This window comes from Pan troglodytes, chromosome 22 (genome assembly GCF_028858775.2).
Source record: "Pan troglodytes isolate AG18354 chromosome 22, NHGRI_mPanTro3-v2.0_pri, whole genome shotgun sequence".
Lineage (NCBI taxonomy): Eukaryota > Metazoa > Chordata > Mammalia > Primates > Hominidae > Pan > Pan troglodytes.
The window spans coordinates 360,999-388,238 of NC_072420.2; the positions used below are offsets into that span (position 1 = coordinate 360,999).

The 27,240-nt window shown below is 49.0% G+C and overlaps 1 protein-coding gene, 1 long non-coding RNA gene and 1 pseudogene across 2 annotated transcripts in view; all 3 read right to left on the minus strand.

The window, feature by feature from the left end:
• Nucleotides 1-3,541: 3,541 nt before the first annotated feature.
• Nucleotides 3,542-9,108, minus strand: LOC134809246 (tektin-4-like; annotated as a pseudogene).
• Nucleotides 9,109-12,425: 3,317 nt separating this feature from the next.
• Nucleotides 12,426-19,781, minus strand: LOC129139088 (ankyrin repeat domain-containing protein SOWAHC-like). Its single transcript, XM_054677359.2, has 2 exons — nt 19,679-19,781; nt 12,426-17,045 (listed from the first exon to the last, which is right to left on the minus strand). Exons 1-2 carry the CDS (start codon nt 19,779-19,781, stop codon nt 16,243-16,245), a joined length of 906 nt encoding a protein of 301 aa, XP_054533334.2. The 3' UTR covers nt 12,426-16,242.
• Nucleotides 19,782-23,135: 3,354 nt separating this feature from the next.
• The window catches only part of LOC134809247 (uncharacterized), a 38,721-nt gene continuing 34,616 nt past the window's right edge, over nt 23,136-27,240 (minus strand). The window contains exon 3 of the long non-coding RNA XR_010154490.1: nt 23,136-26,835. This is a non-coding gene — a long non-coding RNA (uncharacterized LOC134809247). The remainder of the gene's footprint in view (nt 26,836-27,240) is intronic.

Below are 27,240 nucleotides of genomic sequence, written 5' to 3' on the forward strand. Positions count from 1 at the left end.
TCTGGTCATTTGCTGCATGTCTTATTTACAATATGTAATCAAATTCTTTATCCTGACCTTATGGCACCTGGGTTGAGAACCAAGATTTGAACCAAACATTGGTCTGTCACGTTCTGAGTTTGAAACTTTGTTTTGCCTTTAGCGTTTTGCTATTGCTTTTTCGTTTTCTTTTGTTTCGTTTCGTTTCTAAGTTCTGGGGTATATGTGCAGGATGTGCAGATTTGTTACTAAGGTAAACGTGTGCCATGGTGGTTTGCTGCACCTGTCAAACCATCACCTAGGTATTAAGCCCAGCATGCAGTAGCTGTTTTTCTTAACGCTCTGCCTCCCGAAAGGCCCCAGTGTGTGTTGTTCTCCTTCCTGTGTCCATGTGATCTCATTTTTCAGCTCCCATTATAAGTGAGAATGTGGCGTTTGGTTTTCTTTCCCTGGATTAGTTTGCTGAGGATAATGACCACACATCACCACTGTTTTTGTTTTTTAGTATAAAGGGTAGTATTTTATTGAATAAGATTTGCTCACAGAAAAATAAGCTTAAATCTACAATGAATGCCAGACTCTACAGCAGAAAGCAATTTTCTCACTTTTCCACACACAATGGTTCCTACTAAGTGAAAAAAAGCCATCAAATTTCATTCACAAATGTACTATTCTGTCTCAAAACATCTCACATAATCATGCACTGTACTAAAGCCATTAGATCAGTTCTTCAGTCAGGTTAAAGAAGTAGCCCTCTAATGACTGACTTTTATAATGCTATCAATATCCACTCCCAATCAGTCTGCCATTGTTAATGGTGTACAGCATTACTGAATAAATTGGAATTGATGCGCCCATATCCACGGAAAAACTGTGACTTATGATGGTTTGATTTATGATTTTTCAACGTTATGACGGGTTTATTGGAATATTAGATGCGTTTCTGAGTTACACTGGGTTTATGAGTATGCGACCTTATACTCCAGAAACAGCTGTATAAGGAAAAACAGGTGTACCTAATAAAAGTATGCTTAGTGACTTGGGATAAACCAATAGATGTTCACAACTGATGGAGAGCCGTGAAAGAGAGATAGCGGTAAATAGTTACAATAACACAATTTTCCTGCACCTGTCGAGGATTTCCCCAAAGAAACGCAGAATGTGGGATGCACCTAAGGCATATGAAAGAGAGAGGGCAGAAGGAGTAAGAGAGAAATAAGAGGAAGGAAGGAAGGAAAGAAGGACGAAAGGAAGGAGAAAACACCGGTGTTACTAAAACCCCCCCAAAAAATGGTTTCCCCCTGTGGGTAAGCCTACAATGTGGATGAATCTTGAAAATATTGTGCTACGTGTTATGTCAGTCCTAACAGCTCACCTATTGTGCAATTCCTTTTATAGGAAATGTCCACAATATGGAAATCTATGCATATGGGATTGATCGCACTAGGTAGTTGCTACCTAGGGCTGAGGGTCAGGGAGAGGGTTTGAGACAGAATGAGGAGTGACTGTCTATAGGGTTTTTCTCTGGTCAGGGGTGATAAGACGTTCTACAATGGATTGCGAATTAAAATTGAATGTGCACAACCACAGGTATACTAAAAGCCATTCAATTCATGACTTTTAATGGCGGAATCTTATGTGGCGCACTCTCATGGAGACCACGGCAGACATAGTGAGAGAGAAAAAGGTGAGTAAATATCTGAAACGGAGGCAGAAACAGAGAGAATGAAAAGCCCTGTGAAAGGAAGGGAGAGCGAAAAGGGAAAATGGTCCTATTTACAAATGACAGATGTGAAACTGGGGTTCACATCAACAGTGTCACTGCCAGGAAGGAGGGTCATGCTAGCCATGTCACCGGTAGCGTGGCCCGCAGGGACGCCGACCTGCTGGAGCGTCGTGCCAGCATGGGCTCTGGCAGCCACGTGGGCCAGCAGGAGGGTCCCGCTGCACAGCTATGGGGTGAGGATAGACTGGGTGGTGATATCGGCCATTACAGGGGCCTCTTCTGCTGGCAAGAGTGTGACAGTAGCAAGTAGATGGACAGGCCTGCGTGTGAGGACGGAATGCAGGAGGGGCTCTTGTGCGGCTGGGTGTGGGGCCGTCACGGGAACCGTGGAGAAATGGCCAGGTAACTGCGTCATGTGGGCTAGTAGATTGGCCAGGGCTTCGAACTGAAGGACAATAACGGGGAGTAGCTGTCAGGCCCTGGGAGTGTCTGAGTGTAAGTGGAGATGGGTTTGGGGTCACTGAGGGATGCGTGGGAGCCATCGCTGTGTAGGTACAGGTCATAGGGAGATAGTCTCGTGAGGCCTGTGAGTGTCTAGGGTTGTCCTGGGTGCCTGGGGCTGACTGTGGCAGAAATCTGGGGAAGGCTGGAGAGAAGCTGGGAGACCCAGGAGAGTCCCTGAAGGCAGGGGGCGAAGAGGTGAAAGAAATGGGGGAGGGTTGCAGTAAGGTCCGTGAGTTTGTAGGTGATTCCTGGGTGCGGGAAGCTGACTCCAGGTGAAATCTGGAGATGGTCGGAGAGTAGCTGAGAGAGACAGAAGAGTCCCTGAGGGCTGGGGGTGAGAACATGAGGGAGACTGGGGAGTAAGTCAGTGAAATTCGTGAGTTCGGTGGTGTATCGTGGGTGCCTGGAACTGACTCCAGCTGGAATCTAGCGAAGTTTTGAGAGTAGCTGAAAGAGACACAAGAGTCCCTGTGGGCTGAGGGCAAAGACCTGAGAGAGACCAGGGAGGACCTCAGTGAAGTCTGTGAGTCTGTAGGTGATTCCGGAGTGTGGGAGGCTGACTCCCGCTGAAATCTGGGCGTGGTGGGAGAGTAGCTGGGACAGACAGGAGAGTCCCATGGGGCTGGGGGTGAAGACATGAGAGAGACTGGGGAGTAACTCAGCGAAACTGCTGAGTTTGGTGGTGATACCTGGGTGCCTGGAACTGACTCCGGCTGAAATCTGGGCATGGTTGGAGAGTAGCTGGGACACACAGGAGAGTCCCTGAGGGCTGAGGGTGAAGACAGGAGAGAGACCGGGGCCCCCAGCGGGCTCTGGAGAGTCAGGCAGCCTGTTTTTTCTTAGCTCTCTTCCAAGAACCCCCATCCTTGGTGGTCACCAGGACCTAAATCCTGCTCAAGAACTGGGGACTCAGAGGTGGTAAAGGCCACGCTGAGGCCCTAGAGTCAGAGCCCTGCCTGCCAGGCCAGGACTCTTGGGGACCTCCCGGGCGGTCAATGCTCCCCAGACCACCTCCTGCCTCCATCCTTCCCACAGCTCCTCCTGCTCAGTCATGGGGTTTGCAACACCCTGCGATCATACCCAGTGTCACCAGGTTTTACATAGGTTTTCGGAGAGGTGACACTTGCTTCTGGGGTCCTTCGGGATAAGTGGGACAGAGGAGAAAGGTGTTGAGGGCCCATGCCAGGTGATGAGAGGGGGCACAGTGGTGGGCAGGAGCGGGAGCCGTCTTCGGGGTTGAGGGTGCCCCATTTTGTGCAGGTGGTGCTGCAGCTTGTGCCGCGCGTCCTCCAGCTCCTCACAGCGGCGCCCGAAGGCCAGGTTCACGGCGTTACACTGGAGTCCCATGTCCTCGGAGGTGTCGTGAAGGCTGCAGTCCACCAGCACCCACAGGTTGGCCGAGTCCAGGCGCTCGCGCTGGGCGCGGCACAGATTGTCCTGCGTGAACTTGGTCCAGGTCTCAGGGGTGGAAGCGCTGCGGGGTGGGAGACAGCCAGGGGAGGGTCGGGGAGTCTCTGCCAAAGGCTGGGGGCCCTGCCACGCCCCCATTCCCTGTCTGTGCCCCATGCTCCTGGAGGAACTGCATGGACTCCAATGCACCCCGTGCAGACCCACGAAGCCCAGTCCCCCAAGCTGCCTGCCTCCGAGTGCCCCCCTCCCACAACTCCCCTGAGTCCTCCCACACCCTACCCACCCCGGGCACTTAGTCCCCTCCTGCCCCCGCAACCCCGTTCCCAGCACCACTGCCCCCGAGGCCCCCTCTGCAGCACCTCCGTCCCCCGCAGCCCCCCTTCCCTAGTACCCAGCGCCCGCGTCCGCTTCTCGCACCCAGGAGTTTGCCGCGCTCAAGTGGGCGGTGGTCGCGCTCCCTCTGCTGGCCTTGGGTGGAAATGCAATCCTGCCGGCGCCTGGGGCTGACCCCACCCCACCCTGTCCTGTCTACGGGCAACCAGGCTGTGCACGCGCTGGGCACTTGAGGAGGTCTTGCTCGCTTACTCATGCCAGGGGCAGACAGTTGCCCAAGTGCCCTCGGGGGCGAGGGCCTCCGGGCCAGGCTAGGGGAAGCAGCGCCGCTGGGGCCCCCAGGCAGAGGGAGGCGAGACCACAGCCAGGGCAAGCACGGGGGCAGAGCTGGGGCCCCCCTCTCTTGGAAGGTGGTGGAGTGCCAGATGAGCCTGCACCTCGGTGCTCTGGCTGTGGTGGCGCCCGCAGGTCTCGTCGAGGTTGTAGGCCTCCACCTTGTCCGACCAGTCCATCTTGCATATCTCCGTGTGCTCCCGGTTCAGTCTGGGGCGGGGTGGGGCAGGGCTTTGGTGTGTGGCCAGGGAGGGCCCCGCTGGGGACCCTCCATGCTGCAGGCTAGGCCTTCATGCCCGCTTCAGGAGGGAGCTCTGGGCCGGCTGTCCTCGTGCTCAGCAGTGACCAAGGGCTGCCGCCCATGCTGGGAGGCTGCAGATCAGTTGTGGCACTGGGCTTTGGCCACGCAAACTCAGGCTGGGCCGGAACCTCCCCCACCCAGCCCTGTGCTCCCACTGTGACCTGGGGCATCCCCTGCCGGCTCTGAGCTTCAGGGTTCTGTCGTTCAATGCCTTGCCCCAAGACCAGCCGTGGGTGGGGTCAGGAGTCATCCCTTGGGCAGCCCTCAACCCACCGGATCTGGCTCACTGCTTGCACTATGGCTCTCTTCAGCAGCTGCTGAATGTTCCAGATGAGCTCAGCTTACTGAGGGAGGAGACGCCCTGAGCACCAGAGCCTGTCCTTGGTGAGGATCCCAGGAGGCCCAGCTGCTGCAGGCCTTGGTCAACACCTGAGCAACCAGAAGGAGTTGAATGCCGGGCCTGAGCTCTGACTGTGCAAGTTCTGCTTTCTCACTGGGTTTATCTTGGGCTTTTGGGCATTCTCCTTGGTGCGTTGTAAGTGGGGTGTTTTCCTCCAGGGCCTTCTATGGGCTGCTGGGAAGGTCCCTCAGTGGCAGTTCCCACGCCCCAGGCTTCAAGAGTCATCACTGCTGCTCACTCAATGCACCCAGGAACGTTGGCCTGCCCCTGGCCTCTGGACAGCCCCTGAGGACCCAAACTCTGGGGGCCCAGATGCCCGCCCAGGCTGCCCCTCAGGGCTCTGTGTTGGGAAAGGCCATCCTCACACCAAGAACAGGAGGAAGACCCTGTGTTTCTTCTTACTGCCTGGCCCGTTTAATTTTCTGTGTGTAGGAACAAGCCTTTTTTCCATGTGATTGGGGTCTTTGCCTCGACCACCAGCTACCTCCTTGTGTGCCAGGGCCCGAGTCCTGCACCCCTCTGTCCCTGGGTTTGCCTCTTCCTGCACTGTCAGTGTCTCCATCACTTGGCAGGCGCCCTTGTTGAGGGCAGAGGGTTTGCGAGAGCTGCAGCAGTTCTTGAGGCACTGAGAGGGTGCAGGGGGTTGGGCCTGCAGAAGGGGAAGGGAGGGAGGAGGGAAAGCATGAGGGGAGGGAGGGACTCAAGTTTTCTTGCCTGAGCTTGGGGGTATGGCAGACCAGCTGCTCCCACCCCACATCTTTCACAAATGTCTACAGGCCTGTAGTGGTTCTCACGGAGGTCCCAGGCCCTGAGAGCTCAGGGAATTCTCCAGAGCCAGCATCAGGGCCAGGACTGAGTTACTCTCTCACCCTATGGGGTTGCCCCATAGACAAGCTGGGCTGGATTGGGGAGTTACAGGCGACATGGAGAAGGGGACCTGTGGGTGCAGATCTTCGTGTCCCTGGCTCTGTATAGGATGAATGGGAGCAGTGGCTCCCAGCCCACCCCACCCTACCTGTCCACACCCGCAGTGCTGGCCCAGACCTGGGTTTCCACCTCGGGAGCAACTGTCCCAACCAGGGAGCATCTCTGGGGAGCCCAGGGTCAGGATGACTGTGCCAGGACTCAAAGGGATTGGAGGAGGAGAGGAGAAACAGCTGCTTAGAAGTCAGGGGCCTTCTGGGGCAAAACTGCCTCCTGTCACTAAGGGGCCAGATTTCGGGACTCAGGGGTCTCACGCACAGAGGGCTGGTCTCCCGTGTGCTTGCAGCAGCCACGTGGCTTGTCCACATGAACTGCCGGGGGCTCCTCCTCTCTGCACCCACAAGTCCTGGCCACCCAAGTCTGCTGACACCTTCAGCAGCTCTGTCTCCACATGGTCGCGCATGAGGTTGGCATGCTGGCGGCCGTGGCTGCACTGCAGGTTGTCAGTGGTGATGGAGAAGGGCGCCTCCGTGGCATCCAGGGCGTGCTCCAGGCGTTGCTTCTGGGCCAGCAGCAGATCGGTCTCCGCAGCCAGCGCCTCCACCTCGCGCTGCAGCTCTGACTTCCAGCTGTGCATGTCCTGCAGTCGCTCGCCCACACTGCACGTGGAGACTTGCTGCGTCCGCTGCGCCAGCGCCTGGGTCTCTGCGGCCAGCTGCTGGCTCTCGTGCCCCTGCAGCTCCCGCTCCGACTGGTTGCAGTCGGCGAAGGCCTGGTGGTAGCGAGCATAGCAGTTCTGGAACCCCACCTCCAGCTGGCGGTGGCCAGGCCGGAGGACGTGTAGGCGCCCGTTTTGCAGACCACATCGTACTCTTTGCAGGGCAGCTCGCAGGGCGGCACTGTCTGCGGGGCCGGCTCTGGTAGGAGCACATCCGTGTGCACCATGGTGTCTGCCACCCACCAGGGCCAGGGGAGTGAGGAGTGTGTGTGGTCAGCTTGCTGCGGTCAGCCCAGTGCAGTCAGCGGGGCAGCTCCAAGGGCTCAGTCCCAGAGCAGGACGTGGCTCCCAGTCGCTTGGGTGACACAGTAAACCAAGAGCTTCCTGTTGCCAAGAAACGGGGTCTCTTCTCCAGTGGCTAGGGGAGGGGGCATTCAGGGCGGCGGGCAGAATTGCCCTCTTAAAGGGCCAGGCAGCCCCAGCCCCACCTCAGGGCAATCAACAGTGGCCAAGGGTTCCTGTCACTTAGAGGATCCCAGGGCCAGCCCATCTCCAGCCTCTGTGTCCCACCCTTAGGGTTCAGGGTGTGGGTGGGGACCTCCTGCCCTGGCCCCTTCGTTGATTCATCCATTTGTTCCTGGTTTGCTCTCTGATCCTGTCCTGTGCAGAGCTCCGCGCTCAGGGTGAACAAGACAGAGGAGGCTCTGCCCACCTGCCCCCTCAGGGCAGAGGGCTGTGGTTGTTGTGTGGGTGTTGGGTGTGCTGAGTGATAGTGTTACTTGATGCCGTACAGGTGGCTGCTCTCCCTGCCCTCCTGGCCCCAACAGCAGCCTGGTAGCACAGGGAGGGTCCCAGGCCAGGCCCCCTCAGGGGCAGTCTGAGGCAGTTCCTGCAGGGACTCCACTCCCTTTTCTCCTGGACCTAGTGCCTGAGAGCCATGCCCTGGCCTCTGGCCTTCTCCTCCCAAGTCCCAGCCAGGGTCCCCTCAGGCTGGGCACAGCGGGGAGGGAGGGAGTCTGAGTGTGCTTTTCCCTGGGGAGTTGAATTCAGCCTCTGGGTAAGTGTCCAGAGTCAGATGCCCAAATCTGCCCCACAGGGCGGAGGCAGGTCCTGTGCTGTGGAGGCTGCCCTGAAAGGCACCCAGGGCCATGCTGCCTGGCGGAGGCTGGATGGGCAGTAAGCGCCCCAGGACACATCGGCGTCCCCCACACCTGGGGCCAGGGGAGCCCCAGCCTAGGCGCGATTCCCCACGCAGCCAGTGGAGGGCGGCTTTGGTCTGGCGGTGAGAAGCCTGCGGCTCCTGACTCGGCCTCCCCTCCGCCTGCCTGGCGCATGCACTCATGGGGACCCCAGCCCCTCCAGCCTCCTCTTCCCTGAGAACGCCGCACCAGAAAGTCCTCGCTAGGAAGTCCATGCCCTTCCTACAGCACAGGCCACTGGGCCCCTGTTCCTTCCACCTTCACCTCCTCTCCCACCACAGCCCGCACCCTCACTCCAGCCAAAGGAGCCGGGGCTCCTCCTGGGCCATTCCCACCACCCCGCCCAGGTCTCTCCAGCACCACCATTTGCCGGCCAGTGCCCTCCTCCTGGACCTGACCTCCCCTGGTCCTGACCTCTCCCATGGCCAGAATCCTCAGTCCATGCTGCTGTCACCACGGTGTGCCTGGTCTGACACAGCCTCCTGATGGGGCTTTGAGGACAGCAGCCGGGAGACTTACCCCAACCCAGGCCGAGCCAGAACCTATTGCAGGTGGCCTGGGAACCTCTTCTCACTGTCCGTCAAGATTGGGAGGTCAGGGGACCTTCAGGGACTGGTGTGGTCTGAGAAACATCCTTGAGCCTCGCCATGACTCAGTTTCCCCAGATGGCAGCAGGCTGGAGCCCACGCAGGGCAGGATGCCAGGCTCCACCTTTTGTCTGGAACCTGCATTCACTGGGCACCTCTCTGTAGGCATAGCAGAGCAGAGCTGCCTGTTTCTGTCCCTGATCTGCAGCCCCAGGAGCCCGAGAGACCACCTAAGCCAAGGAGAAGGCCTCTGGGCCAGAGCCCAGCTCTGCGAAGTGGGAGACCTCTCAGCCTCCACTTCCAGGTGCCCTGAAGTCGTTGGCAGGGGGTGCTGCCTACTTGGGGCTCCCAGACTAAGGGAACACATTCACCTGGTGACCGCAATAGGCCGTGCAGGCTGAGGCACAGGATTTGACCAAGGACGCATCAGAGTTAGGGGACTGGGCCCTGACTCCTGCCAGCTGCAAACCCCCAAAGCCCCCAGCCCTCTCATGGGGTGAAGACACCCTGAAGGACACTCCAGTGTGCTCCCACCTCTGGGTTCTGCCAGCCAGAGAGTGGGACTCTCAGGCCACATGTGTCTTGCTGGATCTCAGCTTCAGGGACCCAGGGTGCTGGCAGCTCTCTGAGACCTGGGTCGGGGGTGTCCATTAGAGCACCTTGGTCAGGACCCAGAGATGGGGAGGGCAGGGCTAAGAGCTCCCCAGGCAGTTGGCATCTCCAGAAAGCAGGAGGTAGGGCATGGCTCTGTGACAGATGTCCCGTGACAGGGAGGATTGGAGGGAGAGAGGGACGTGCTCAGGGGCTGAGGGGCAGAAGAGACCACCAAAGGGCACCTTGGACACTGGATGGCCCCAGGAAGGCCCCTGAACCCCATCCTGATTGATCCAGGGCCAGTGACCTTGGCCCAGACTGCAGGCCTGGGGACTCAGATTCCTTTAATTTCTCAAGAAACTACTATACTCCTTTTTGGCATAGCTGTACGATTTTACATTCCCACCAGTCATGTGTGAAAGCTCCAGTTGTTACTCATGCTTCCCAGCGTTTGATGATTTATTTTTATTTTAGCTATTCTGATATATATGTGTTAGTCATTGTGGTCTTAATTTGCAAATTTGTAATGACTAATGATATTTAACATCTTTTCCTGTTCATAATTAAATACCATCTGTATTCCTTTTCACATATCATTAGCACAAATGTGAAAAATCAGAACAAAATTTTTCACACAACTTCAAAATTTTTAGAACAATACTCAAGGGAAAAGGTGTTTATTTAGAACAATGGAAACAATGAGACATTAACTTCCAGCTTAAATAAAGTTGATTGTGTGCATAAAAATGGTAAAAATATTGGACTTTCTTGGCAAAAGAAGAAAGGGGAAGACTTTATATTTTCTGACATAATATTCATCATTTGTCTTTGGTTTGTGTATTATGTGTATGATTTTGAAAAACTGCATCAAAGATATAACTTTCTGGTGTTTGGTTTGATATTATCCTTGCAAACAGAAAAGTTGGCACATGTTTCTATATAAAACTGGTCAAAGTTGGCCTAGGAATGATCTTACATTGTACTTTCACTTTACATCATACTGTAAGAGTTTAATAACAGCTAAGGCATCAGCATTGATGTGGACTTATTATCCCTATTCAAGAGGTGGTGTGAGGTTTAGGAGAGTTATGTGCCCTTTATCATAAAACAAATCTATGAAGCATTTATATAAAAACCCAGTATTTCTGGTTTCAAATTCAGTACTGTGCCGTCTGCTTGATAGATTTGTTCACAGGTTAGAGACATTTTATTGCATAACTTCCATGAAATATCACAGTTGTACTCTTGACTATGTTTGAATCACAAAAAGACTTTAATCTGCACTCAGTTCTTGCAACTAAAATCTTCAGTTTGAATATGAATTTCACTTAAAGAACATCCCTAGAAATTTCAGAGAGAAAAAGACTTTACTTGCAGAATACAATCTGCATTTGCTTTGACAACTAGTTAGTTCACATATGTAAAATAAGTCTACCTGTCTGTATGCATAATTTAGATGTAACAGTAGTGTGGTAATGACTTGTTAAAGCAATTAGAATGGCAGTGGATCATGGCACAATTTACCTTAAAAGCCATGAGCAGAATACATCACAAGCTATGATACAATAAATAGTCATTACGTTTAAAGTAGTATCCACATATAAGAACACAAAGCATATTTTAGCCCTTTAAATGAAAGCTTCATTCAGTCAATATTGGTCTTCCTGTAGATGCATTTATGAAACAAAACCACAAAACATACAGCTTACCCGCTTCTCAAAACTCATTGCACAATAGGTTGAGGGACTTCTCTACACCAGGACCTATTACTAAAACCAGTAAGTCCTCAGTGAAAATCATTTATTTGCCTGGAGTGTCATCTGATGTGTCTGTTGTAGGCAGCTGTGGCAGTGGTGGGTGGTTTAGTGACACGGACCCTGCCCACATCTGTCCATCCATCAGTGGGCTAGTGTCTCTCTGGCTGCACCTGAGAAGGGTCTATAGGAGTTAACGGCATTAGCATGGGATTGAAAAGAAATCATCTTGGATTCAAACTTCCATTTCAGTATTCATTTCCAGCTAAGTTTGTGTAGCATGCTTAATGTTTCTGAAGCTCAATTTTAGTAATGGTAAAGTATATCTGCCTAAAAGACAGGGACACATCCCAGTTTTGTGTTTTTTTATTTTTATTTTATTGTATTTTTCTTGAGACGGAGTTTTGCTCTTGTGGCCCAGGCTGGAGTGCAATGGTGCAATCTCGGCTCACCACAACCTCTGCCTCCTGGGTTCAAGGGACTCTCCTGTTTCAGCATTGTGAGTAACTGGAATTAATTACAGGTGCCCACCACCACGCCCAGCTAATTTTTTGTATTTTTAATAGAGACGGGTTTCACCATGTTGGCCAGGCTGGTCTTGAACCCCTGACCTCAGATGATCCACCCACCTCAGATGATAATCCCGCCAAGTGCTGGGATTACAGGTGTGAGCCACCATGCCTGGCCTTATCCTCAAAAAAGAACTTATCAAAATTGTATGTGTGTGTGTGTGTGTGTGTGTGTTTTAAGTAGAGTAACACTATATTAAAATGCCACTATATATGTTCTAACAAAAAATCTCAATTTAACAAATGTATGTGGGGAGAGGCAGAGAGAGAGGGAGAGAGGGAGGGAGAGAGAAGGAGGGAGGCAGAGAGAGAGAGAGAAGAGAGAGAGAGAGAGAGATATCTCTGGTGTCTCTTCCTTTTTGGATGATGACCCCAGTCCTAACAGATTAGGGCCTTACCCTTTTACCCCTATTTAACTTTACCTTCTTAAAAGCTCCTTCTCCAAATACACTCACACTGGGAGATAGGGCTTCAGGTTAGGAGTTCTGGGGGGACATAATTCTCTCCAGAACAGACACTAATATCATGAGTGCTCAGATTGCTAGTGAATATGTTCTTGTTACAATTATTTTTACTTTGCAGTTTTAGATAATGAATACTTGGATAATAAATACCCACTGTATTCTAATTTTTTCAACACTTCTTACTTGCATGGATTCTAAACAGAAGTCCAATGTAATTCTTATGTCTGTTTCTCTGTAGACAATGTGTTTCTTCCTCTGCCTTATTTTAATCTTTTATCTTTGTTACAGGTTTTCTACAGTTTGAATATGATATTCCTAGGTATATTTTTAAAATATTCATCCTGCTTGGGGTTCTCTGAGCTTTTTGGATTTATAATTTGGTGTCTGTCATTAATTTGTGTTTTTTCCTAGTTAAAAAAATGAACTTTATAGATTTTACATTCTCAACTTTCACTTATTTTCAAAATGAGAGACAAGACACCTAAACTCCAAGATTTCAGTCCTGAATGCAATAGTACCAGATTTTCAAGTTGCGTAAGTGAACTGCATAAACACCACTAGTTTCAAGTGTACCCTATAAGAAACACATGGACATACTTGCGTTGTTTAACCACACGGTGTCATATCAATAAACATCAAAGTATCTGACATATATTTGTCCATTAAAGGTAAACACAACTCTGAGTATCAAATTAAATTAATCATTTGCCTTTTATAATCTAAATCAGAAACTGAAAAACAAGAAGAATGTAGAGGTAAGTGGCTGAAAATGCTCCGCTTACTGCACACAAGCATATCATGACAAAGAATGCTAGAAGTAGCTTTCCTCAGAAGTAATAATTGAACATTTAAAATATTATTTTATCAGAAAAGTTAAAGCTTTTAGTGTAAAAAGCATGGTAAATGACATTTTAACTTAATAGTTAACTATATAGCAAATTATAGATTTCAAGCAATTAGTTACCCACATTTCACCAGAACATTCAGTGAAAGTGTCTACTCTCAACATTGACCAGAACCTTCCTGTTCTGAAGTGTCTACTCTTTAGAGTTGCTTCAGCTTTACATATCTGTAAAACCAAAGATTACTCAATGAGAAGTTACAGCTTATTCTGTACTAGATACACATAATATATATAGATTTAGAACAAATGGATGTTTTTCAACTTCAAAAAAAGTATTTTAATTTACACAATGTTAGACTGTTTTTCACCCATGTGTATACATAACACTGTTTCCCAAATTCAAAGGGTCCACTTCCATAATTCTAAAGCAAAAATAGAGGCACATAAATGGATAATAATTCATAGTTTTATGCCTTTTTTAACCTATCTTTAAAGAAATTCAATTGCCATTTAGACAAAGAGGTGATGAACCTGTAACAAATTTCTATGACTTGGAAAATTAAAGGTTTAAAAATCCTAAATGTTGTAGCTCTGGGCAGTTTGCAATCTGTGCATGGGTTCACTCACCCTATGGTCCATGAACTCCCTTATCCTGCAAGCTGTAGGTACTTTCAGCAAATATGAGACTCAATAAGACTAAGGAAGGGCTTGTTTAAATTAGTTCCCCTCACAGTTGATTCTAATCTTGCAATGAACAGATTTAATGTACTAGTGAGTTAAATTTTAAAGTAATTATAAAGCCATTTACTCTATCATAAATGAATGAAATGTAAGAATCACACTTAAAACAAGTCTTTCATTTTAATGAATGGTATCTTTCATTTATTTACAAAGGAATTCACTTGCCAGCAGCATTTAAATATAGAAATAGTCTCGTCTTTTCTCTAGTGCCTTTTATAAAGCAGTGCCATTTCTAACTAGGTGTATTTGTTTCCCAGCTATTCAGTAAATACACTATAGGTATCTAATAGATTCAAGAAAAGATTGGAAAATTGAGAAGATTTAGCATTTTAAACATTTGAAAAATGTTGCTACAAAGCATAGATTATGAATGCATTAGTAAAATAAATTGACACCTTATGTGAGAATCATTAAGTTGGTTTAATTATATCACAGAAGTATGGGCTCACTAATATTTATACCAATTTATGCTAATTAAACCAGAAAGTTTCTGTAGGTAATTCAGCTCTGAGCAACCATTTAATAGGGTTATGAAAAACAGAACCAATGGTTATATAGTACCCAGAATATAAACCTCAGCAAATTCAAACTTTTGGAATGGCAACACAAATGAGAATGAGAGGCAATATTTCATTTCAAAGTACCATAGGCTGCTAAGAGTGTTCTTTTCTTTTAAAAATTTGTGTGGTTGTTAGTAATGTACCTTAACACTGGTCCTCCTTGACAGCGGTGTTAGAGATGGTTAGGTAGAACCTATATTACGGAAGTCAGCGTTGCCCATTTCTTTAGTTCAGTGATTAAAATTGAATCGCTTTTACAAAACAATTGAACTGCTGCTTACAATATAAATAGAATACCAACAGGATTCCTGTTGTATTCACATTATTCTCTAATTAGTATTTTTGCATTTCCACTCTGACCTGACCTTCAGTAGTTCCTTTATTTTTATTTTCAAGCATTTTTGTGAGTATATAATAGGCACATATATTTATGGGGTGCATGAGATGTTTTGATACAGGCATGCAGCATGAACTAATCACATCATGGAGAGTGGGTATCCATCCCTTTAAGCATGTATCCTTTGTGTTACAATCCAATTAGATTCTTTTAGTTATTTTTAAATGTACAATTATTGACTAGAGTCCCCCTGTTGTGCTATCAAATAGTATGTCTTATTCATTCCTTCTCCCTATTTTTGTACCCATTACCCATGCCCTGTCTCCCCCCACCCAGCCCCCTTGTACTTACTATGTCCATGGGTTCAATTGTTTTGATTTTTAGATCCCACAAATAAGTGAGAACATGCAATGTCTGCCTTTCCATGCTTGGCTTATTTCCCTTAACATAATGATATCCAGTTCCTTCCATGTTGTTGCAAATGACTGAATCTCATTCTTTTTAGGGCTGAATAATACTCCACTGTGTGTATCTACCACATTTTCTTTAATACATTAATCTGTTGATGGACACTTAGGTTGCTTCCAAATCTTAGGTATTGTCAACAGTGGTGCAACCAACATGGGAGTGCAGATAATTTCTTCGATATACTCATTTCTTATTTTGGGGGTATATATCCAACAGTGGGATTGCTGGATCATGTGGCACCTCTATTTTCAGTGTTTAGAGGAACATCCAAACTGTTCTCCACCGTGGCTGTACCAGTAGTACCTTAAAATGCAAATGCAATTGGTAAAAGAATAAGGCAGCATGTAGTACTTGCACTTACAAATACTACCAGTTTTGTAACAATTTGCATTTTTTTGTCCTTGAAAGAGTAACCACTTAATAAAACAGATATTTAAAAACGCAGTATTCCTTCCTTTGCATGGCATGCAGGAATGGTGAAAGCAAAGAAACAGTCATCCCTTCTCTTCCCCCCACTTCTGGTCTCCCGAAATAGGAATGCCAGGTCAGACAGGTGGAGGAGGGAAATGGGGCACAGGTCAAGGTATGATGAATCTCTTAAAAAGAAATCCGGCCAGGTGCAGTGGCTCACGCCTGTAATCCCAGCACTTTGGGAGGCCGAGGTGGGCGGATCACGAGGTCAGGAATCGAGACCATCCTGGAGAACACGGTGAAACCCCGTCTCTACTAAAAATAATACAAAAAAATTAGCCGTATGTGGTGGCGGACGCCTGTAGTCCCAGCTACTGGGAGGCTGGGGCTGGAGAATGGCATAAACCCGTAGGGCGGAGCTTGCAGTGAGCGGAGATGGCGCCACTGCATTCCAGCCTGGGCGACAGAGCGAGACTCCTTCCCCCCACCGCCAAAAAAAAAAAAAAAAAAAAAAAAAACACTTTCCCCAGAATGCTAGCCCGATGGGAACTCCACCCCATCCATTCCAACCTAGTAAGGATAGTTTAGTTTGTCTTTTCTGGTCTCACTTCTTTACATCTAGTGTTGTTTTTTTGTTTCTGTTATTAAATTTCAGAAGACAAACCTTGGCATTTTCTAAAAGAAATTATTTTTTACCTAAATACATTGGACTTTGGTCTTAATTTGAAGGAATAGGATAAGTGGACTTTAAGAGAGCGTTCCTACTCCTCCTCTTCCAGTGGCTGCTCTGGGTCCCTGAAAGAGGGTGTGATGTGAACCATCTGGGTTGTGAAGTGGATTTTGTTGAGCCTGTGTTTTTTAAGTCCATTAGTCCTGCCTGAGGCTGTGCACCCTGGAATCCTTGGCTTCACCTCTGGACCACCTTCAGCCAAGTGGTGATGGTGGAGAGGGTCCCCCCATCTTCCAGGACATGTGACAGTTTGTAGGTGGTGAGATGGAGGGGGCAGCTTTTAAATCTTCCAGTACCCATCCCCGCTGCTGGCGGTGCTCTCCCCATCGTCCTTGTCCAGGACTCCCATCAGGGTCTCAATCTCTTCTGTGATGCTCTGACTCACATGCTGGGAGGCCCTTTTCCCAATGTAGTCCCTGATGTCCACATTGGCGTCCTATGTCCCCACTAGCAGCTTCACCATCTCCAAGGTACATGGCTGCCAAGTGCAGGGCGGTGTAGCTCTGGCCTTGCTGTTCCCAGGCAGCAGAGGCTCGTTGGGGAAGTTGACCAGCATGGCCAGAAGCTCCAGCCTGCAGTGCTAGGTGCCTGTGCAGGCAGGTGAGGCTGTGATGAAGCCCAGAGTGGCCAGCAGGCCGGCTGGCACGGGGACAACCCCCTAAGCTGTCCACTCCCCATCGGAGGCCGAAAGCAGCCAGCCGTCCTCCCTGGTCCAGCTCATCCAGCCCCGCAGCTCTCCTCCTCCGCGGACGGGAAAGCCAGCGCTGCGCCGCCAGAGTCACTCGCCTTTGCGGTGTCCTCGGAGGAGGAGATCCCAGGCTGCTGCCTCTAGGACACAGGTTCCTCTTCAAGGGCGGGGCGCTGCCCCTTCCCAGATCGCTCAAGTTCTGGCGTAACGGCCTCGGGGCGGTAGCCCCCCAGGAGCTGCCCGTGTCCGCCTCCTGGCAGCCATGGGGCGGGGGCTCCAGGCCCTCTCTGGTCCCGGGTCCCGCATCTGGGGTAGGGGCTTGTGGAGCCGGCGAGCTCTTCCTGCGTCCCCGCCGCTCAGGGCGACCCGTGCAGGGTCTGGGCTCCCCGTCGCCCAGCTCGGCCCTGCCTGTGGAGCACCTCGGGGACCGCTGTTTCAGGGAGGGGATGGTGAATGCTGCGCTCCGCGTTCACGTGGACGGGGGACAGGTCCCAGGGGCGCGGCCTCAGGCGGAGGACCCGCCAGAACCTCTTCCTGAGACGCCATCAGCGGGGTCCGTGCAGTGGCCACAGCGTTCACCCGGAGATACATTTAAACAGTTTTATTCTCCTGTTTTTTTTTTCATTCCAGAAACCATTACTACTATGCAACAAAGTAAAAAATCTAGTTTAAATAATAATTTGATACGGTCAGGTGGGGATGAGTGCACACGTGTGTGTACACACACACGCAGGCTCTAAATGGGATATTTTGGTGGAGCAGAGGGATAAGGCTTTTATTTCGTTGGTGTGTTGAGTTAGAATCGCCCTTCTCACAATTAAATAATTTAAATCAAGAGTTTTGTTAAAGCTAATTTGTACACCTAGGCAACATCTTTTCTCCATATATTTATACACATATACACGTCTCTAATATTTGCATTTATTACTTCATCTAAAAGAGCTTGGAAAAAGGGTCCTAAGTCTTGGCTAGTTAAGGTAAAAATCTATATTTTAAGGTAATAAAAACTTTTGCTATGGACAGAGACATCTGTGGGTGAAGCTGATTGATGTTCCATTGAAGGAAATGATATGGGGTTTTCTAAGGGAAAGCCCAGCATGCTGCAAGGAGAGAGGAGGTCCCGGGAGGGAATTGGAGTCAGCATTAGGATCTAAGTGTCACAGGGGAGTGTGCTCCCAAAAAAGACTGTGACTGTTTCTGTGTCCATCCTGAACTGGTTACCATGAGTGTGTGTGTGTGTGTGTGTGTGTGTGTGTGTGTGTGTGTGTGTGAATTAAAAGAGGAGTTACATGCTGGGGCATTTCTGGTATCTCAACTGGCATCTCAGCTGCTGGTGATGATGGCTATACATTTTCCTCAGTATTCAATGGTGCGTATTTCGAGTTAACAATCCACCCATTGGCTGAGGCAGGTGGATCATCTGAGGTGAAGAGTTCGAGACCAGCCTGGCCAATATGTGAAACTCTGTCTCTACTAAACATACAAAAATTAGCCAGGCATGGTTGCAGCACCTGTAATCCCAACTACTCGGGAGGCCAAGACAGGAGAATTGCTTGAATTCAGGAGACAGAAGTTGCAGTGAGCTGAGAAGGGCCACTGCACTCCAGCTTGGGCAGCAGAGTGAGACTTGGTCTCAAAAAAAAAAAAGTTATTGTGACATGCTGTACACATGCTGTGCACATTCACAAATTCAGTGTCTCCCAGAAGTCTGAGATTCTTTTTTTCTTTCTTTCTTTCTTTCTTTTTTTTTTTTTGAGACAGAATTTCACTCTTGTTGCCCAGGCTGGAGTGCAATGGTGTGATCTCGGCTAACTACAACCCCCACTTCGTGGGTTCAAGCGATTCTCCTGCCTCAGCCCAAGTAGCTCCTGCCTCCCAAGTAGCAGGGATTACAGGCATGTGCCACAATGTGCAGCTAATTTTTCATTTTTAGTAGAGTTGGGGTTTCTCCACGTTGGTCAGGCTAGTCTCGAACTCCTGACCTCAGGTGATCCACCTGCCTCGGCCTCTCGAAGTGCTGGGATTACAGCCATGAGCCACCATGTCCAGCCAGAAAGTTTTAAGGCTATGATTATTAGACCATCATACAAACAAAAAGTACTTAAAAAGTCTCAGGAATGCAGTCCCTCATTGGCCTGGTATGACTAAGATAAAAAGAAGTTGGTCGTGAAAATTTCTGAATGTGGTTTAGGACAAGGAACCCCAGTAAGATTCAGAGACAACCTAGAAAATTGAAAGACAATTTTACTACCCAAATCACCCTTCTATAAAAAATAATAGAAGATGTCAAATATGAAAATAAAACTGTCCTCTGGGCCCTCAATTTTCTATGTTATTGGGAAGGCAGGCAGCTACTCAGCAGTTATATCCCATAAGAATGGATAACACTAAAACAACTGACAGCATCAAGTGTTGGTTAGAAAGTGGAACTGATTCTCTCAAACATTTTCATTGTAGTTTAAGATGGCACAACCGCTTAGGAAAATGTCTCCCCATTTCATACAATGCCAAATATATACTTATTTTATAACCCAGAAAATCCACTCTTACGTACTTAAACTCAAGAAAAGTGAAAATATTATTACAGAAAAACGTGTATATCTGATTTGTTCGTAGCAGGTTTATTCATGATAGCCTCAAATCAGAAACTGCTTTTGTGTCTATCGATAGTGGAATGGATTATAAACAAAACAAGCAAAGGCCTCAAACCTGTGGTATAGTCATAATATTGAGTATTACAAAATAAAATTAATGAATAATCAATAGGAGCAAAATGATGTGTCACAAGCATGTTTAGTGAATGAACATAAAAATTATATAATTTATAGTTTCACTTACGTAAATGGTGAAAACAGACAAAACTATCCTTTTGTGGAAAGAATCAAAACCATGGAAGCCTCTGTGTTCAAATACTGACTGGAAAAGGGCATGAGAAAACGTGTTTCTGCCAGATCTTCTATATGCCTGATGTACATTCACTCAATGTATTTTGCATATACTATTTTTGCAAATAAAACTGAGACGCAAAATAACTCAAGAGAAAATAGCTAGAAATAGGTAGAGTTGGGATAGAAGCCTTGGAAGCTCCCCCCTACCTTGCTCACCTGGCACAGGCCAAGGAAGCCCTGGGACAATGCTGTCAGTGATCTGAAGGCCTTCCAGGGGAGCCCGCCAGCCCATGCCGGTGCCCGAGCTGCCCGCCGCCATCTGAATATGTTGCAAAGACAGTGCTGGCCTGGCAACCGGTGACGCTCCATGCCCCACCCCGACCCCCACTTCTACCCAACTAGCGGCAACCCTAGAGACAGAGGTCTGGGCAGCAGCGGCTAAGTCTGGCAGTTGGCCAGGCGGCCAAAGGACGGGAACTGGCCGTTCACCCCATCCCGGTTTCCATGGAGCACTCAACCACCATGGCCCCTGAGCGGACCCTCAGGCCTGGTGGGCTGTGCTCTGTGCCTGCAAACCTGACGCCATCCAGGGGAGCTCCACCTTCCCGTGCCAGCGCCTCAGCTGCTGCAGAAAACTGCAAAACTGCAAGTTGCACACAGGCAGAGATGACGGAGCAACCCCTGACCCTCCGTGCCACTCACCCTACCCGCACGCAGACCTGCCACGCGGACCCTGAGGCCGGTGCCTGGGCGCCCAAGTCAGGCAGTCCGCACAGCAGTGGCACCAGGGTGAAAACCTGCTGCTCAATACCATCCCAGTTACCACGAGGAGCCAGCCCCGGCAGCCCCTGAGTTCTTGGAGGAGGCCAAGTCACACCAACCCCTCAAGTGGGCAGGTGATGCACTTGACCCTGAGGATATCAGGTACCAGGCCCGCCAGCTCACGCCGGCATCGGAGCTGCAGCTGCAGTCTAGACGTGGTGCACCGGCAGTAAGTGACTGGACACCCCAGACCAGGCCCGCCCCCCAGTAGCGTGGATCCTGAGGCCAGACCCCCAGGCGGCAAAATCAGGCGACGGGCTCCGCCAGCAGCCGCTCAGTTTCATCCGTGTGGATACAGAGTGACCAGCGCCAGGGCCCAGGATCCAGAGAGATGCCCAAGAGGAGCGGAACTTGAGGCCAGGTGGGCTGTGTGCTCTGCGACCCTGAGGCCATCCAAGGGAAGTTCCGGCATCCCACGCCAGTGCCAGATGTGCAGCTGCAAACCGTGCGTGGGGCACTAGCAGCAGTGAGGGCTGGTGGGGGAAGGAGCAGCCCCTGACTCTCCCTCCATGCCTCTCCAGCTACCTGACCCTAGCCACACAGACTCCAGGGCCAGAGCCTCAGCCTGAAGCCGGGCCATCTGCGAAGCCACCCAGGTGGCCGCGGAGTCCACTTGCCAGCACCTTATCTCCCTTCTGAGGAGGAGCGGGGCGGGCTGCAAGGCCAGACAGGCTCTCCTTCTCAGGCTGGGCTGGCGGTGCTCCTGCGATCCTGGGGCCGCCCGGGCGATCCCAAGAGGACCTGCGAGCCCATCGGCGCCCGCCCAGAGCTGCAGCCCCACCTGCCGGCGCGCACCGCCAGGGAGCGGCTTCCGGGAGCCGGGCAGCAACCGCAGTGCAGGCGCGCGCCCAACGGCTTTGCGAGGCTCACTCGGCCTGAGAGGTCGGAGGCTGCGAGTGTCGCTGCTGAAGGCTGTGGTGGACCCGGCTGGATCACGGACTGTGGAGTAGATCACAGATTTGGGATCGCGGATTGGGGGTTGAATCGCGGATTTGGGGCTGGATCAGGGATTTGGGGTTGGATAGGGGATTTGGGGCTGGGTCGGCGGGGTCGGGGGAGGGGGTTGGTGAAAAGGTGACAGGGAGGTCGGCCGGGGTCGGGGGAGGGGGGTGGTGAAAAGTGACGGGGAGCTGCCCCCGCTCAAGAGCCAGAGGTTGGGGTCCTGAGAAGTCACCACTATAAAGTTATTCGGCTTCGGGAGCCACAGGGGCCAGACAGCCCAGGGCTCCATAGAACATGTCTACACGGGTTCCGGATACCGAATCCGGGACTCCGAACTGCAGAAGATCCACAGGGCAGCTGTCAAGGGCGACGCCGCGGGGGTGGAGCGCTGCCTGGCGCGCAGGAGCGGAGACCTGGACGCCCTGGACAAGCAGCACAGGTAGCGGGGGCTCAGCCTGGGGTGGGAGGGGGTCCCCAGGCCCGGCTTCCCCGCAGCCCCTGGGACGGGGCCTTTCAGGGCTCCGGGCACCCTCAGAGTGGCGGAGCCAAACGGACCCTCAGCTGTTTTCCATCCCTCATAATTCCCTGGCTGGAGCAGTTGGAGAATTTGAGTGATTTAATTCACAAAGTTAAGCATACAGAGTGTTGTTATTTTTAACATAAACGTTTAAAACATGGTTTATGTACATTATAGGAGGTGCCTAATGAGAGAACTCATTCTCCTATCAAAAATACCGTGAGTTATTTCAGTAGGTGAAAAGTTCTCAGATAAGAGAGCTTACTTGAAAAATATTTACTATACTATATATATATTTTTTCAGATGAAAAGTATGTTTTTATTTTATAGGGAATTCATTATATTCTTTTTTTTTTTTTTTTTGAGTCGGAGTCTCGCTTCTTTGCCCAGGCTGGTGTCCAATGGCAAAATCTTGGCTCACTGCAACCTCTGCCTGCTGGGTTCAAGCAATTCTCCTACCTCAGCCTCCCAAGTAGCTGGGATTACAGGCAGGTGCCAGTGTGCCTGGCTAACTTTTGTATATTTAGTAGAGAGGGGGTTTCACCACGTTGGCCACTCTCGTCTCGAACTCCTGACCTCAAGTGATCTGCCCGCCTCCGCCTCCCAAAGTGCTGGGATTACAGGTGTGAGCCACCGCGCCCAGCCTATGTTGTTTATTATATATCATAAGATATATATATATATATATATATATATATATATATATATATATTACTGATACGTATACATATATACCAGATATAATATGTCATATATATCAGATATATATACACATTAGATGAAAAGTACATTTTCATTTGACAGGGAATTCTTTCAAATCAAATCATCAAACACTATAAAATTGGGCAAAGTACTTTTTTCCAGATCTGCAAGTTACTTGTGTACATAGGAAAAAGTCCTTCGCATTTCTGGTATAAGAATTTAAATTAAAAGAGGAATGAAACAGTTTTCTATCCACAATATTTGTGAGGATGTTTTATACTCCTGCTTAAAGTTTAAGTTGCTGATTACTTTTCAAATAGATAATTTGGTGGTAAGTACTACATTTAAAAAATATGTATGCCCTTTACCCATCAATTCCATTATACTAAAACATCCTTAGGAAATAAAGATACATGCACTTTATTTTTCACAGCACTTATTTTAAAAAGAACCCAAAGAATGGATCCTATGAATAAATTTCAGTTGCATCCACAGGATGGAATAATATGTGACCACTGAAGGTGGCAATAGATACAGAAGTATATTGATGTGCAAAGATGTATTTTGTTATAGCTAGTGAGAAAAAAATCAATTAAGTTATACATACAAACATACTATGGTCTTGTTTTATCAAAAATATGTACAAAATATAAAATTTGTAATTTCTGAGCATTTGTATTTTAAGTAAAGTTCTTTTCCTTTTTCTTATCTGTGATTGCTGCAGTGAGCATGTACAAAACTTCTAGTAAAGTTTATTAATAAAGGAATAATCCTTGGGAAGACAGGAATATGAATCTTACAATATTAAAAATAATTTCTCACTTTCTATTTTTATCATTATTGAGTGTATTGTTATCATCTTTGAACTTTTAGCCTCTTCAGAAGTAAAAAGGGAATATTTTTATCTGTTTCCAGATTTTATTATCTATATATTTTATTATGTACATATGTTTTGCTTATGTACTCATTCAATTTATGCAAACAATGATAGATTAATCATTTCATTTTAATTGTATTCTTAAATAAAAATAACATATAAATATTACTATTGCAAAAATATTGCTTTATAGGAGTTTATTTAAAAATATTGAACTCCCCAACTGTATTTATCCATTCTTTCATTCCATTTATTCATCAAACATAACCTGAGTACCTGTTATGTAGCAGACATATTCTGCTATCTCTCAGGATCCTTCTATCCTTAAAAACTTCATATTTACCTGCCCTGCCTGCACAAGCTGAGAGATTTAAAATAGGAATATTGGGACTTAATCTCTTTGAAACTTTGTCACCCAACTTTCAAACAAAAGCATTTCTGAAGTTAGAAAATAGTAGAAGAGAAGCTTTAACTGCCCACTCAAAAGTTTATCAGTCTTAAATACTAATATTAATCATGGGAATGTCTTATTTGCATATATTCTGTAAGCATAAATATTGAATAAAATGAGCCATATGTATTCATTTGAATCATGAGTTTCCTTTGTCTTCAATTTGTTTGAAAATTGAGGAATTAATTTGTTTGAAAAATGCATTATTATTATTTCAGTGTTCTATCCTCATAGTACCTTTAAGCAGGCGGACAAGCCAGCAACCTCACCCACTCAAGGAAGCCCAGATGGCCAGGTTCCAACAGCATGAGTAGCTGCCACCTGATGGCTGATGGAGCAGAGTCCTGAGGAAAAGCAGATGGCACTGGGGCCCTAACTCTAGGGCAGAAGAACTGATGTACTGTGACTGGCAGCATGTGAGGTTGGTGATTGGCCCACCTGTTCCTGGCACACCCTTGCAGAGGTGGCTGGTTGCTCTTTGAGCCAGCTTGGGCTTGCCTGGCATGCACAAGCCTCGGTGTAACAACGGTGCTACAAATGGAGCCATATATAGGAAAGGAGCAGGAGGCTCAGGAGCAGGGTGTGCACTGCCTTTGGGGATCCAGTGCATGCCTCAGGGCTCCTATGGCACTGCAGTCTTCTTTGTTGCCAAGAGGCAGACCACAGGCCGTCTTGAGGAAGACTTTATGTACAAGTGCAGAAAGCAGCCAGGATTACCACCCAGGGGACTCGGCCTTCTGTGGCCCTGGCCTGAGAGAATTTAGCCCAAGGCAGGACAAGGTCACTCAGAGCAGTGTGTCAGTAGGTGGGGCCTGTGCATGCGAGGCAAGGCCAAGCTGGCTCAAAGAGCAAGCAGCCACCTCTGCAAGGGTGTGCCTGGAGCAGGTGGACCAGCCACCAACCTCACCCACAGAAGGAAGCCAGGATGGCCAGGTTTCCACAGCCTGAGTGGCTGCCTCCTGATGGCTGATGGAGCAGAGCCCTGAGGAAAAGCAGGTGGCATATTTAACTCTTTAATCCATCTTAAGTTAATTTTTGTATAAAGCAGATGGCACCAGTCCATGCCTCAGGGCTCATATGGCACTGTGGGCCACAGAAGGGTGAGTCCCCAGGGTGGTAATCCTGCCTGCTTTCTGCACTTGAACATAAAGTCCTCCTCAAGACGGCCTGTGGTCTGCCTCTTGGCCCCACCTTTAGGGTAGAAGAACTGATGTACCACATCTGGCAGTGAGTGAGGTTGGCAGCTGGTCCATTTGCTCCTGGCACACCCTTGCAGAGGTGGCTGCTTGCTCTTTGAGCCAGCTTGGCCTTGCCTGGCATACACAAGCCTCGCTGCAACAAGTGTGCTACAAATGGAGCCATATAGAGGAAATGATCAGCAGGCTCAGGAACGGGCCGTGCACTGCCTTTGTGGCTCCAGTCCATGCCTCAGGGCTCGTATGACACTGTAGGTTTCTTGGTGGCCAACAGGCAGACCACAGGCTTTCTTGAGGAGGACTTTATGATCAAGTGCAGAAAGCAGCCAAGATTAGCACCCAGGGGACTGGGCCTTCTGTGGCCCTGGCCAGACTTAGAATTTGACCCAAGGCAGGACAAGCTGACTCGGAGCAGAGTGTCAGTACCTGGGGCCTATGCATGCCAGGCAAGGCCAAGCTGGCTCAGAGCAACTAGCCACATCTGCAAGGCTGCACCTGTAGCAGGCAGACAAGCCAGCAACCTCAGCTACTCAAGGAAGGAGGGATGGCCAGGTTCCCACAGCCTGAGTGGTTGCCACCTGATGACTGATAGAGCAGAGGCCTGAGGAAAAGCATATGGCACTGGGGCCCTACCTCTAGGGTAGAAGAACTGATGTAACCTGACCGGCAGCAAGTGAGGTTTGTGGCCGGTCCACCGGCTCCTGGCAAAACCTTGCAGAGGTGGCCGGTTTCTTTTTGAGCCAGCTTGGCCTTGCCTGGCATGCACAAGTCTGTGCAACAACTGTGACACAAATGGAGCCACACAGAGAAAATGGGCAGCAGGCTCAGGAGCAGGGTGTGTGCTTCCTCAGGGGCTCCAGTCCATGCCTAAGGGTTCATATGGCACTGTGGGCTTCTTGGTTGCAAAGAGGTAGATCACAGGCCATCTTCAGGAGGTCTTTATGTGGAAGTGCAGAAAGCAGCCAGGATTACCACCCGTGGGACTCAGCCTTTTGTGGCCCTGGCCTGAGAGAATTTGGCCCAAGGCAGGACAAGCTCACTCGGAGCAACATGTCGGAACCTGGGGCCTGTGCATGCCAGGCAAGGCCAAGCTGGCTTAAAGAGCACCCAGAGCATCCATTCTGGTGGATGAGCCAACCACATGGCCAGCTTCTGGGTGTGGGCCCAGTGCCACATCTTCCATCGCTTTCTGACATACCCGACCAACACTGAAGAGACAGCCTGGACAGAGTGCAAGAGGAAGGCTGAGAAGGATGAGATAGTGAGTGCTGGCTTCTTTCTGACCCTCAGCACACCCCCAGGTGGTGACCATCAACCTTTAGGGGTGGGAGAGCAAGACTGATGGCTTCAAATGCTTCCCCAAGAAGATGGACACAGGCCACTCAGCTCATCCTCACAGCCAATGAGTTGACAAGCAAGCAGATGACAGTGACAGGCTTTTAGAAAGAGCATCAGAAGGTGGCCAGTTTTTCTTCAGCCTCAGCCAGGCCTTGGAACTTGACTAGGCCATCCACTTCACCAGAGATGCCTTCAAGAACATCAGTAAGCTCCTTGCCAATGAGTCCAGGAAGGACGTGGACCCAGCCATGGACCTGTTAGTGCTGTCTCAGGGACACCAGACCAACATCCTGGACATCATCCTCATACACAAGGAAGCTCTTACCAAAGTCACGGAGAACAGGCAACATGTGGCAGAAGGGAAGACAGAGGTGCAGAGGCTGATGGCGTCATTATCACAGGAACAGGATTTCTTTGGCCACTTTGGCTGAAATTCACCACTTCCATCCAATTCACTCAAGCGAGAGACTTGAAATCACAGATGGACCATTTCTTGCAACAAGAGATACTATTTTTTCAAAAAGTCACCTAAAATTTGATAGTGTTGAATGACTAGCTATTCTATTGTGGACTTTTTCCTGTTCACGGGTACTTTCTACAGCAGAATGATAACAGTATCAAAGAGCTAGTGCCAGCTATCGGTGGTAGTACAAGGATGACTTTGTGCTCAACTGAAACCCAGATGAATATAGAATTGTGTAGGAAAGTGTTAATATGATGATAGAATAGAAACAGTAGCAAATGAACTAAATCATACTATGAATGCCTACACTACCATTATAACTTTTTGAAGAATGATAATACCACTTACTTTATTGCCTTTTGAAGTAGGAATATTTTAGTGGATATGCTATAGACCTGAAACCCTATAAAGAATCCCAAAGAAGCTGGCTGGATAAAGCCTGCTATGGATGTCTTTATACTCAAAGACTG